The sequence below is a fragment of the Mustela nigripes genome, chromosome 2 (assembly GCF_022355385.1).
Source record: "Mustela nigripes isolate SB6536 chromosome 2, MUSNIG.SB6536, whole genome shotgun sequence".
NCBI lineage: Eukaryota > Metazoa > Chordata > Mammalia > Carnivora > Mustelidae > Mustela > Mustela nigripes.
The window spans coordinates 25,733,471-25,745,938 of record NC_081558.1 but is presented as its reverse complement, the minus strand read 5'-3'; the positions used below and the strand labels follow the sequence as shown (position 1 = coordinate 25,745,938).

The following is a 12,468-nucleotide window of genomic DNA, read 5'->3' as shown; positions in this document are numbered from 1 at the left end:
ATTTTCACATTAAAAACTTGCAAAATTTGCTGGCATGAATAATTTTTATTTTTCTAACCAAATTGTGGTGTCCGTTTATAAGTGAGTAGTGGATTATAGATATGTCAATATACAAAATATTTAGGATATACATGCACTTAGATAAATTACATAATTCTATAGTTTCATTCACTCCCTGGACCTTCTAAAAGTGTATATATTTTATAAAAACAAATTAGAACAGAAACTCCCAGTAGATGAAAAGAACTTGGTGTTATAGGAAAATATAAAGAGCACATGGGACAAATATGTATTAGTATTAAAATTACAGGCCAAGCCCACTTAAGCTGGTGTACACAATAACCTGCCCCTTTAAATTATATGTATTTCTTTAAATAGGGCCAACCATAGCAAGTATATATTGTCTGTAACATGTCTAGGGTAATTATCAAGAAGTCGATTTTTCTAAAAGAAAAAAAAGTCACTAGTGATGAATGTGTATTATTTCCCAGTTTTTAGCTGTTATGGAATTGCAGTGGGGCTAGATGTGTAATTATTAAGTGTCATAACACATCAAGAAAAAGTCCATTTGTTTCACAAGCATTTGGAATTGGAGAAATAAAAGTATATATCAAACACTTCATACAAAAAAGACTATACAAAAATCATGGACTTTATTATACATTAAAAATCTCCTAAAAGCATATATCCTCAAGCCTTGTCAGAGAATACCTACTTTGACAAAATGAAAAAAATAAGCTCTCCACCCCACATGTATACCACCATTACATAAAGTTGAGTTCTTCAATTCTAAAGGGAAATGTAGCATGATTTTTAATTGTATATATGCATGATTAATAGTATCAGTGAGATAAGAACCAATTCACTTAACATTACAAAATCACCAAATATACAAAGCAGTTTTGCACATTAGTTATAACTTAATCCCAGTTCTCATATTAGCTGAAGTAAATTACATGAGTATAGCCACAAGAGACTAGTTAAAAAGTATAGTATAGTTCCAGTTTCAAATCTTTGTGTTATTAATGCAGAAGAACAAAATTCATGGAAGAAGAGTAAGCCAAAGTTGCTTAAAATAAAATGAAAGACTTGCTTGCTACAATCAATGTGTATGAATATTTAAAGTACAATTTGAATGCTAGGAGGTTGTTGCCAAAACCAATGTTAATATTTTCATTTTATTAATTCAGGTAGCAGAAGGTTTTGCAATACACGGGCTCTTAGGGTCTGTCAGCATTTATAAGATTCAAATCTTTGTAGATACTACACATAACTCAATTTAACTCAGATGCCTTTACCACACAAGACTGTATGCTATGTAGAATGTTATGCATACCCTACTACCCTTTAACCAAGCATTACAGTAACAATTTTATCATGCCTAGAGCCTTTGGAAATCAAACTAATCATTGTAGAAATGACAAAAACTAGACTGGCTTTGGGGACTCTGTTCAGTCCCTTGTTGGGAAGTTTTAAAAATTTTAAAGGGAGTAGCAGTAATTTATTTCCTCTCTATTCATTACCATTGTTACAAAAGTAGTTTTCCTATAGGTAGCAGAATGCATAGTTGAATTAGGTAGACTTTCTTTTCTTTTAAAGAATCAATTTTGTTAATTTCTAAAACCATCAAGTGTAAGTTTGAATCTGAGAAGGCGATCCCAAATTCTAATTCAATTACCACCAAAGCATCCAAGAGCCAGAAGGGATATCAAAGGGTAACAAACCAAGATCAGCTTTAACATTATGCAGAAACCCATGGGCAGCCTTCTTCAAACAAAAAGGTGAGTTTTTTTAAGTTGATGCTTAAATATCTGCAGTATGGAATAGTTTGTATAGTTCTATAGCAATGGTCATAAGTTGAAATATCTAATATTGTTAATTCCACACACAACTTCTATTTGGTGTTGGAATGTTCTTTGGTCTGATCTGTGGAAATGGGTGTGTTATTCTAGAAATTCCTATCAAACAGGACTTAAAAGGAACTACAGGTCTATCTGTCCAGCATCCCTAAGTCTGCCAGCGTCTTTAACTCTAGCCTTCATTCTGACCCCTCTTACTAAGAAAGGGCAGCACCTGGCTCCCAGGCAGAGCACCGGCCTAGGAAAACTACCACCTAAAGCTGTCCGCCTTCATTACAGGGTGACAAGTTTCATCTGAACTAAGTGAGGTGACAACTTCATAGCATAAACAAAAGACTTTATGAAACAGAGAGCTTATTAATTCTCAAAAAGTTCTTAAAAGCAGGACATACCATGACTAATCAAGCGACCACAGAAATTTCAACTTCTACCAAAGGAATGACATACCAACTCTTGTGAAAGCATTCCCTCTAGAAAGCACAAAATCAACTTTCTTCAAAAAGTATTCCATAAATTTCTACTTTGTTACTGTATGTTTTGGTAACATAAGGCTTCAAAATAACAATTATCAAGTAATCATTATTCCTGTTTGGCACATGGATACAAAGAATATCATTATCCTAATTTTCCCCTTCCACAGAAAACTGTATGTACAGTGTCAAACAGCCACACTGTATTGTGAGAGCTAAAATAGACGCTGTCTCTAATTCAGACCTAAGAAAAGACTGTATCAAAGAACAAAGGGCTTTTCCCTTGTATAATTAGTCTTAAAGTGGCTAATCTCTGAAAATTTTAGATGTATGACTATGTATTTTATTCAGTATATTTGCTTCTATATAGTTTTACATGTGAAACAAACAATTCTATCAGCAATGTTAAAAAAAATCAAGTTTTGTCACGGCAGTAGGGAAATGATCCTTCCTTGGTCACTCTTAAACCAAACATTCAATTTCCTTTCAATCTTTCATGGAATTAGAGCTTTTACTCATTTGAGAGTACAAGTATTTACAATAATTAGTGCAAATTATTCTATTCTCATATATTAGTTATTTGCCTTTGTGGATATAAAGTGGTGTTCAGTATTTTATCAAAACATGGAATTATGAAAATACTGTGCATATCAGTCTGAAATTTAAAAGATTACATTTTCTAAACTAAACTCTGGGCATTTTTACTTTAAGCAGGAAACAACTGTTATAGAATTTCTTTTGAAATGTCACTTGATTTTCAATAAAAATTATTACACACAATGCAGAAAATACGTGTTATCCTGTAACAGTATCTTTACATGTTAAGTCCTAATCTAAAATGTACTTGAACAAAAAAATCCCTTTTAATAAATTCCAAAATCTTATTTTAACCATTACTGCTCTGCAGCAATAATTCAAGTCCCAACCTGAGAACTAAGAAGGTGACAATTAAATGCCACGTGCTGTATCAATCTTGAACTGAAGACACTTAAGCTTCTTTCCCACTGGCATCAGCTGTAATACATCAGAAATGTGAGCAATCCAAGAAAGTGCCCTGAAATCACAGTACCACCTGCCACAATTTGAAACCTTAAGTCTAAAATCTTTTTTCTAATTATTTTATATAAAAGTTCTATTGCACATTTAATAATTAAAATATCTGCAAACTTGTAGAATGCTCTGTATAAAGGGTTTTGAACTGATTCAGTCAAAAGCTTCCTCACTGCCAGCAAAAATGTTCCTAATGAGAAGAGGGAGCACATCCATGAATACCTGAAGCTGAAGAATGAAAGGTTTCTTATGGTCAGAGCCAATTACAATGCAAGACAAGAAGTTCACAATTTGAAGGAAAAAAGGCTTGAGCAAGTGTAATTCCTCAGTAATCTACTTCAAGGAGAGGAACAGGTTTCTCCTTGACACATGGAATTTGATGTTACTGCATAGTATATTTTTAAGGAAAAGAAAAATCAATGCAAACCTAAGTGACCAAGGTCAATCTTATTTTAAAAAATGAAGTTAAAACAAATAATATAGTCTCCTTGATATTTCAACATAGTTGTTACCTTGTGCCATTTCACCACAGAAACTCAATAAATTCCAAGGGGGGAAATACCAACCAAAAACCAAGGATAAGTTCATGCTTCTGACTCTCTTTTCTTTCCTTCTTCTCCCAAATCACTCTCTTCTGACTGGCTACTGCTAAGGACAACAAACTGCCCCTCACTACTGGCTTGGTTTGGTCTACTGGAAGCAGCTATCAACCGACTTTGTTCTTCTAAGTCCTAGTAGAAAAGACAGAAAAGAAACTAAGTTTATTGTTTGCAATCAAATGCAAAACTGTGCATTTAAAATACATACTTGAGAGCCACTTCGATCCTTCTGATCCTTCTGTCAAACACTTCCGCGCAATTCTAGCAACTTACTGAAAACAAAGACTACACACAACCAGTATGACACCAAAGTGGGTTCTGGCACCATTTTAGAAATCCTATAAAGGCCAACACTGCCCTCTTCTCAGTTTTTATGGCCAAAAACAATATTCAGACCATTGTTCTCTCTCACAATCTACCACATAAAAGGCCCGTAATGGATGACTCTACATCCCCACCCTCCCCCTGTCCTACTTATTTTGCTAAATCAGTTTTCGCCCTCCGTCAGCCTAACCTAGCAAGGAAGCTTCAACTTCAGTGTCATCATCACATCCTTCTCCTTTGTCCTAAGTCCAATTCATTCCCAAATCCTGCTGATATGTACTCATTAAGTATCCCACGAATGTCTCCTCTTTTCCAGGGCTACTGCCAATGCCACAGCCCATAACTGGGTCTTACCATCTCATGCATCAATATCTAATGCATTCTCCAGATTTTACTCTGAAACTTGCCTAACTTAAAGTTATCCTGTTGGATGGACAATGATTTGACACTCCTGGTAGCATTAAGTATTTATATAAATATATATAAATTCCTGGAGACCAATAAAGATGTCAGCAATGGCAGTTAGGTCTACACACACACACACACACACACACACACACGGCCTCTCAAAAGACCCGCTTTTTAGAAACAACCTTCACTGGAATATGGAAATATAAAAGCTTGGGTATGTTTGCTAAACAGCAAGTCAACTACATGTCAGGAACTATAAACATCCTCTCAGAAGACAGATGTCTTCCTTTTCTGCTGTGCTATGAACCATCTGGTTATAAAGTGGCTGAGGAAGCAGAAACAGACTTTCACTTGGAATTTCAAATCTGAAAATCACAGTTCTGAATTAGGGAAATTTCATAAACATTACAGCAGAGAAGATCTAGATACTAGGACTACGTACCTTTTCAATTTGTTTTTGTTTACTGAGTTCTTTCTGTTGCTTCTCTTTTACCCTCTCTATTTCTTTTTGTTTTTCTGATGCCCGACGATCCTGAAACATAGAGGAATACAACTAATGAATTAAGGAATTTTATATTTTAGACTTTTCAATATTGCCTTTGTAACCTTTTCATAATTTTTATACTTATATGGAAGCACACTAAAAATTTACATTCTATCTTATCCTAATTCCAAATGCTGTGTCAGCAACAGTATCTACTGATAACCTTGCACAACAAAATCATTTTTTATTTCCTTGCTAATATGAAAGGCCTTCTTTTATGTTAGGTAATATTCTTAGAGGGGCACTTGGGTGGCTCAGTTGGTTAAGCATCCAACTGCTGATTTCAGTTCTGGTCATGATCTTAGGGAGGTGAGTTCGAGCCCTGCATAGGACTCTGCGTGAGATTCTCTCTCTGCCTGTCCCTCTGACCCTCTCTCTGCCTCTGCACTCTACATAAATAAATCTTAAAAAAAAGAACATTCTTGGATAATTTTGGATTCTTACCAGTTCTGCATGCAAAGCTATCTGTTTTGCCAGACCAACAGAATCACAAATCTGAAAGGGGAAAAAGTAGGAAAAGCTCAGGCAGTTCTCACATTCAAGTATCGAAATAGCTGAGGTAACTAGCTTTATAACTCATTATAATATACTGCTTCAAACAAAAGCTGATTTAAGAATGTTCTAGCTCCAGGGCATCTGGCTCATTTGGTTAAGTGCCCGAATCTTGATTTCAGCTCAGGTCATGATCTCAGGTCGTGAGACTGAGCCCCATGTTGGACTCTTCGGTCAGCACAGAGTATGCTTGAAATTCTCACCCTCTCCCTTTGTCTCTCCCCTGCACTCCTGCTCTCTCTCTCTCAAAAAAAAAAAAAAAAAAGTTCCAATCCCCACATGAAGCATCTGTGAATTTTCTTCAGAGTCTCTGAGTTGCTGGTGCTGGGTCTCACCTCTGTCACACACCTCACCTTCAAATGGTAAGGTCTGCAAAGAATGAAGCAAGGAGATGCTGATACTGCTCTAAGCTGAAAACAGCTGGAAAAGGCTGATTATGGAAATATAATACATTCCCAGAGTAAGTTAATATATTGCATTCCCAGAGCATCAGCTGCCAATGCATATAGTCAGAAGGCCCAAGCTACCTACCAGCTATCTTTAGAGCCAATGGGCTTTGGTCAAACAACTTTGTTGGATTAAGCCAAATTTGTTTTCTTCCACAAATCTTACTAAGAACTTCGACTATGATAGGTATTTCATAACAGAAACACAATTTGAAAAATCAGGTACCTTTTCCCCCTCGTTGTTTGATTCAAATATATAGCAGACTGATGACAGATTACTTTCACTTCTCCCACCTGATGTCCGAAGAACAAATCCAAAAAGCCTCTTATTTTCCTGGTGCGTAGCGTACAAAACTACACTGGGTAATGGAAACTGCCACAGAAAATACCAGAAGCAAACATGAGATTTTTCAAACACAAGCACTCTTCTGTATGACAAATTCAAGTACTAAGTTATAAAAATATTATAAACAGAACATTAAAGCCAATTTTCTTCTTAACAGAATGGCAATCCAAGAACAAAAATGTCCTATTTGGTTTGGATTACCAGGTAGAATAAGACATTGTTGAATATCAAATTTATTAATCATTTACACATATTACAAAATCATATTCAATAACAAAAATGGTCCATATTATTAAATGATTAAGAGCATGTACTTCCAGCTATTTCAACACAGGTAATTATAAACTCAATCATGTCCACCTTTTAATTCCTGTTAGTGTTTATCCCTTAACTAGGCAGCACATATCCTACACTAAAAAACTACGTATCATACCAGACTGCACTGATTCTTTAAGTATATGGAATGTTCAATTATAAATTTGGGGTGGGGGGGAGATGGCCATTGGCTTAATTATAACTTGGCCAATCACAATTAATACCACTATTCAATACATACGGTCAGAATTACTATAATGATATAGATGTGTATATGCAAAAAGAGATTTCCAATAAAGCTTTAAACATGTAGAACTCACTGTGAGCCTTGTAACTTGTGTCTGTGGATCAATTAACCTATAATTAAAAATTTGGAAAACAAATTTTAATTAGGCTGAAATTAAACATTTTTTCCGCCAGTTTTTTAAGGGAGAGGTCATTACTTACTTTAAACAATCACAAGTGACTAATAAATGTGATTCTGTCATACGGAAGATGTTATGGATGGCCCGGGCAGCTAAGATTTGCCGCATTGTTTCATAAACAACATCTGGATTGTCATCTGATTTCACCTCCATAGAACCAAGGAATCGGACAATAAATAACTGATGAAGAATAGAATCTACAAAAGAACAAGGTACATTACATATCTTTAAATCCCACATTTCCTTTCCTTAAGAATAAAATACATTGTCACCTTTTAAATTTTCTAGTGAAAAATTCAACCTTGTAGAAGTATTTAAAAATTACTCCTAACTACAGTGTTCAAGTTATAGAAAAATTAAGGTCTCTAATTCAAATAGCAAAAGGTCAGGTTTCAACAATTGATGGTTGTGAGTAAAATAAAAATTCCTCATACTATTCTTAAAGCTTTTAAATCTGAAATTTAACAAAAATAAATAGTTACTGAGAAAAGAAAAAAAAAGTTAATGGTCCAGTACCAGAAGAAAACATCAGTTGCTAGGAAAAGCTTAAAGGATATCTTCTGCATTAAGAATTTGATTCTGAGGTCCAAAGTATGATATTTTATAATTTTAATGAAATCTTTAAGCCTGATTAAGTTTTGCTGCTTTGAGTACTATGAGCAAAAAGAAAACTGTGAAGTGGGATGCCTGGGTGGCTCAGTTAGTTAAGCAGCTGCCTTCAGCTCAGGTCATGATCCCAGTGTCCTGGGATCGAGTCCCACATCGGGCTCCTAGCTTGGCAGGAAGTCTGCTTCTCCCTCTGCCTCTGCCTGCCGCTCTGTCTGCCTGTGCTTGCTCGCGCTGTCTCTCTCTCTCTCTGACAAGTAAATAAATAAAATCCTAAAAAACAACAACAACAAAAAAAAAACCTGTGAAGTAAAGCTACCATTAAAATAGCATATATCAGAACAAATATATACAACAAATTCTTCACACAGTTTGCTGCTGAGAATTTTTTAAATGTAAGAATACTGCACAACTGTTTTACCTTCAGTTTCAGATTTTGTACCTCCTCCAGATTCTCCAAATGGATTTGTGCGCCTGAAAAGTTTTTCAAAAATTATGAACCAATGGTCAGTTATCATGAGCCATACGGAAGAAATCTCAATCACTGAAACTGGGTTATAAACTAAGAGTCACAAAAACTTGTACATACATTTTTTAAAAAGCTCTAAAATGTCCCATCCTGTTAAGGAACTACTATCAATGACCACTTTACTCTGACAAAGGTCCCTGCCTTCACACTTACTAGGCAGAACTCAATGCTGCTGCATTCTAGAAGAGGTAGATGAGCTGACATGTAGACGTACATACATATACGCCCACATACACCCCAATATCCTATAAACCATGTTGTGAAAGTCCTTGAATTTAAATAAAGAGGGACAGAACAGCTGATTTAGCTTCAATACGCCAGGGATTTCCTAGGATTGCAAAAACCTCTTTTTAGGTCCTCAAAGTACATACTGTAAGTTAATTATGCTAATTTGAACACTGTCTAGTTTTAAACCTGTATTTCTCAAGGCATATTTAACAATGCAAGAAGAAAAGCTAATTAGTGATGGGAGCTACCTCATTCCTCAGTGTGAGTGGCTCTTGGCACACACACAATGAAGGAAAAAAACACAATTCAAAATAGGTTTTGTAGGGGCGCCTGGGTGGCTCAGTGGGTTAAGCCTCTGCCTTTGGCTCAGGTGATCTCAGGGTCCTGGGATCCAGCCCCGCATCGGGCTCTCTGCTCAGCGGGGAGCCTGCTTCCCCCTTTCTCTGTCTCTGCCTGCTTCTCTGCCCACCTGTGATCTGTCAAATAAATAAATAAAATCTTAAAAAACAAAAAAAAAACATGAAATTGATCTCTATAATTGATGTCTGAACTTTTATATAAAATGCTAAATATATTTCTGTGATCAAATACAAATTATTTTTTTCTTGGTCACAGCCATGTATATCCAAATTAGTATAAATTTGTTAGGCGTCCAACCTACTTAAATAAATGATTTGCTGTGACATTTCCTTCATCCCAGAGCCAAAGAAAAATTCTAACAGCTTTCACATTTCTCATTATACAACGAGAAGATGTTTTATTAATAATTCACAGCATGATAATGTTTTAGTCTTCCTGGAGATTTCTTATTCTGACCCAAGATGATATTCTTCTTACAAACCTAGAGCACATGTACTACACTGAATTTCTAAAATAGTGTCATGACCTAAAGATAGGACTGTCAACTTTCTTCTGTAACTTTAAGAGCCAATACCTGAATTCAAAATTAAATATTTTTAGAACTAAATTATCTCCACTTATTTAGCTGGGGCAGAAAATAAAAACCTGCATGATTCTTTCCCGACTATCAAAATTAAGTATAGGAAGTACAACATAATTGATACGTATGTGTGAGAGAGGACTCTCAGCTACAAAAATGGAATCATAAGCTTAACAGACCACAGAACAATATCCCTCTGATGCCATCGCCCACCTGCCTCCCTGGCCAAAGGCTTTTGCTTGGCCAGGCTGATCTTCGCACACGGGAGAAATGATGTCAAACTGTATTGGGGTATCTGGAGCAACGAGAGAATCTAGAGAAAGGGCAGCCAGATTTGTGGACTCAGATCCCAAGGATCCCGAGCTGCTGGTTCGAGCTGTCGGTGGCCGAGATTGTCTAAAGACAGAAGAAAACCAGAAGATACTGCATTAAGTTTTCTCTTTTTGAAACTGAATACAAACTAGCAGAAAAGAAAATATAATTTTATAAGGTAAAGAGAGGAGAAGATATTTCAATAATAGACTTTTCTTTCCAATGACTAAATTCAAAAACATAAATGATCTCAATCTATAGATAAAGCACTAGGGCCATCTGGAATTATTTATTTAGCACTCTAGCTGGTAAATTTACCAACCTGAAAATATACACTTTCTATATTTTGGGGAAACTATTTCATACTAATGTAAGTAGAACTGCTAAAATCAAAGTGTTTGCTAACACTTTCGAAAGCCCATATGGTTTCAAATAACCCAAAGTCTGTTAACTCACGCTGCCGGCCGCAGACTCTCGTGCCTCTGCTGGAAAGATGGGGAAGGAGTGACAGCTTCCAAAGCTGACTGATTTACTCGTGCTGCAATTTCCTATTTTGTTTTAAAAAGGACTAGAATTGGTAAAGCAAGGAAACCAAAAGTTTGAATACAGTTGTCAGAATGTTCTTGAGTTACATTTAAAATGCAAATTGGAGTTACTAAAGTAGTTCCACATTGTCTTAAGATATATAATTAACTTCATAACATTGTAACTTAAGCTTCCTCTTACAGACACAGATCTTTAAATATTTAACTACCAGATTTTTTGGATTAGGTTTGTATTGTTAGCACCTAATACAGCACCTACTATATGGGTACTCAATACATTTGTTAAATAATGAAATTCAGAAGGAGTAGGAATAGCCACAAAATTCCAAAATATTAAAATATTTTATGACTATACTGCTGACGTTTTCATGATCTTCCAGAATATATTTATGCTCAGAGAAATCTATGTATTTATTGATGAAGTTATCATAGATGTTTTCAGGCCAAAATCTGATAGAAAACTTTCTATAAGAGATATTTTTAAACTTACTGTTTTAATTCAAACACTGGCTATTTTGTAAAATAATATTTACGTTAGAAAAAAAAATCCTAACACTTTTGCATTTGTCTTATAGTTAGCAAAAATATCAAAACAATGCCACAAATTGATCAGAATTTCTTCTCTCATTAAGTACAGATAAAGTAATTCTGAATCATCTGGAAAATACTACTTAATATTTAGAGTTCTGATAGTCTGTGGGAAAAGTAAGATAACCCTGAATTATTCAAACCCAAACACTATATTCACCATGTGTTCCCTAGATATTAACAGGTTAATTTTTTGGTGCTTCCAAGTAACGTAACAGAAAGGAAATGCTAACCTGGCAAGAGATCAAATTAGTGCAGGCAAAAGGCTTCTTTACAATTAGCAATTGGCACTGATTTTCTTAGATTACACTCTTAAGATTATAAAACTAATAGAAGTTACTAATATTTTGGAGGTCATGAAATAGTTTCTTTGGTTCAAAACTTTTCCTAGGCATCTAAATTCTAGGTGTCTTGGCTGGTACCTCAAAGCCATTAATGATAAATACAGAACTCTTTTAAATTGCTCTTCTGGGCGCCTGGGTGGCTCAGTGGGTTAAGCTGCTGCCTTCAGCTCAGGTCATGATCTCGGGGTCCTGGGATCGAGCCCCACATCGGGCTCTCTGCTCAAAAGGGAGCCTGCTTCCCCCTCTCTCTGTCTGCTTCTTCCTCTCTCTGCCTGCTTCTCTGCCTACTTGTGATCTCTCTCTGTGTGAAATAAATAAATAACATCTTCATTAAAAAAAAAAAAGACTTAGAAGGATGGTGGCTTCCTACAGAAATCAGTCCTGCTCTGCCTCATCTGAAATCATCAGCCCTGCACAGCCCTGGCAGGCAGCCAGGTTTATTGCACAGATGGGCCCACTAAGACTGGCAGAGGTTACATAGCTCCTGCCCCAAACCAAGTCTTTTCCCAACTATGCTGTAGCATGGATGCACTTGATTCCTTCCAGAGTTCTCCACACCCCTGGGTTCTTCAATGTGTTTGGATTTACCTACGCAGCTAAGTTCATCTGGTTGGATAGGCTTGCCACTCAAAGTGTAACTGGCAAAAACCTGGAGTTCAGGCCACCTCATCTTAGACATTCTCTGCATTTTAACAAGATCCCCATGTGATTTGTATGCACATTTTAGCTATTTTTCTTAATAAGAACCTTCAACTCCAATTATACTACAGGTTTCATAAACACATCATTTCTGCCTTTACGCTTTTGTTTTTCTTCTCATAGGAGAATGTTTTATTCTTATAGAATATATTTTACTCATGTTTTATTCTCAAAATATGGAAATCTTAGCCAGCTTGGGATCCTACCATCTCCACAATTTTCTCTAAAACTAAAGTCCACACTGATCTTAACATTTTCAAATCTTAAGCTTTTAGTCATTACCATACACTTTCAACCACATAGTTTTATACACAGTGTTACTTAAAGTTTTATATA

At 35.7% G+C, this 12,468-nt stretch overlaps 1 protein-coding gene across 1 annotated transcript in view; it reads right to left on the bottom strand.

Annotated features, from left to right (window-relative positions):
- Positions 1–631: 631 nt before the first annotated feature.
- The window catches only part of APPL1 (adaptor protein, phosphotyrosine interacting with PH domain and leucine zipper 1), a 37,433-nt gene continuing 25,596 nt past the window's right edge, over positions 632–12,468 (bottom strand). The window contains exons 14-22 of the mRNA XM_059390008.1: positions 10,413–10,504; positions 9,858–10,040; positions 8,369–8,421; positions 7,364–7,538; positions 7,237–7,273; positions 6,482–6,628; positions 5,702–5,752; positions 5,156–5,245; positions 632–4,110 (exon numbers count right to left, since the gene is read on the bottom strand). Coding sequence (XP_059245991.1) covers positions 3,964–4,110; positions 5,156–5,245; positions 5,702–5,752; positions 6,482–6,628; positions 7,237–7,273; positions 7,364–7,538; positions 8,369–8,421; positions 9,858–10,040; positions 10,413–10,504 — 975 coding nt within the window. The 3' untranslated portion in view covers positions 632–3,963. The remainder of the gene's footprint in view (positions 4,111–5,155; positions 5,246–5,701; positions 5,753–6,481; positions 6,629–7,236; positions 7,274–7,363; positions 7,539–8,368; positions 8,422–9,857; positions 10,041–10,412; positions 10,505–12,468) is intronic.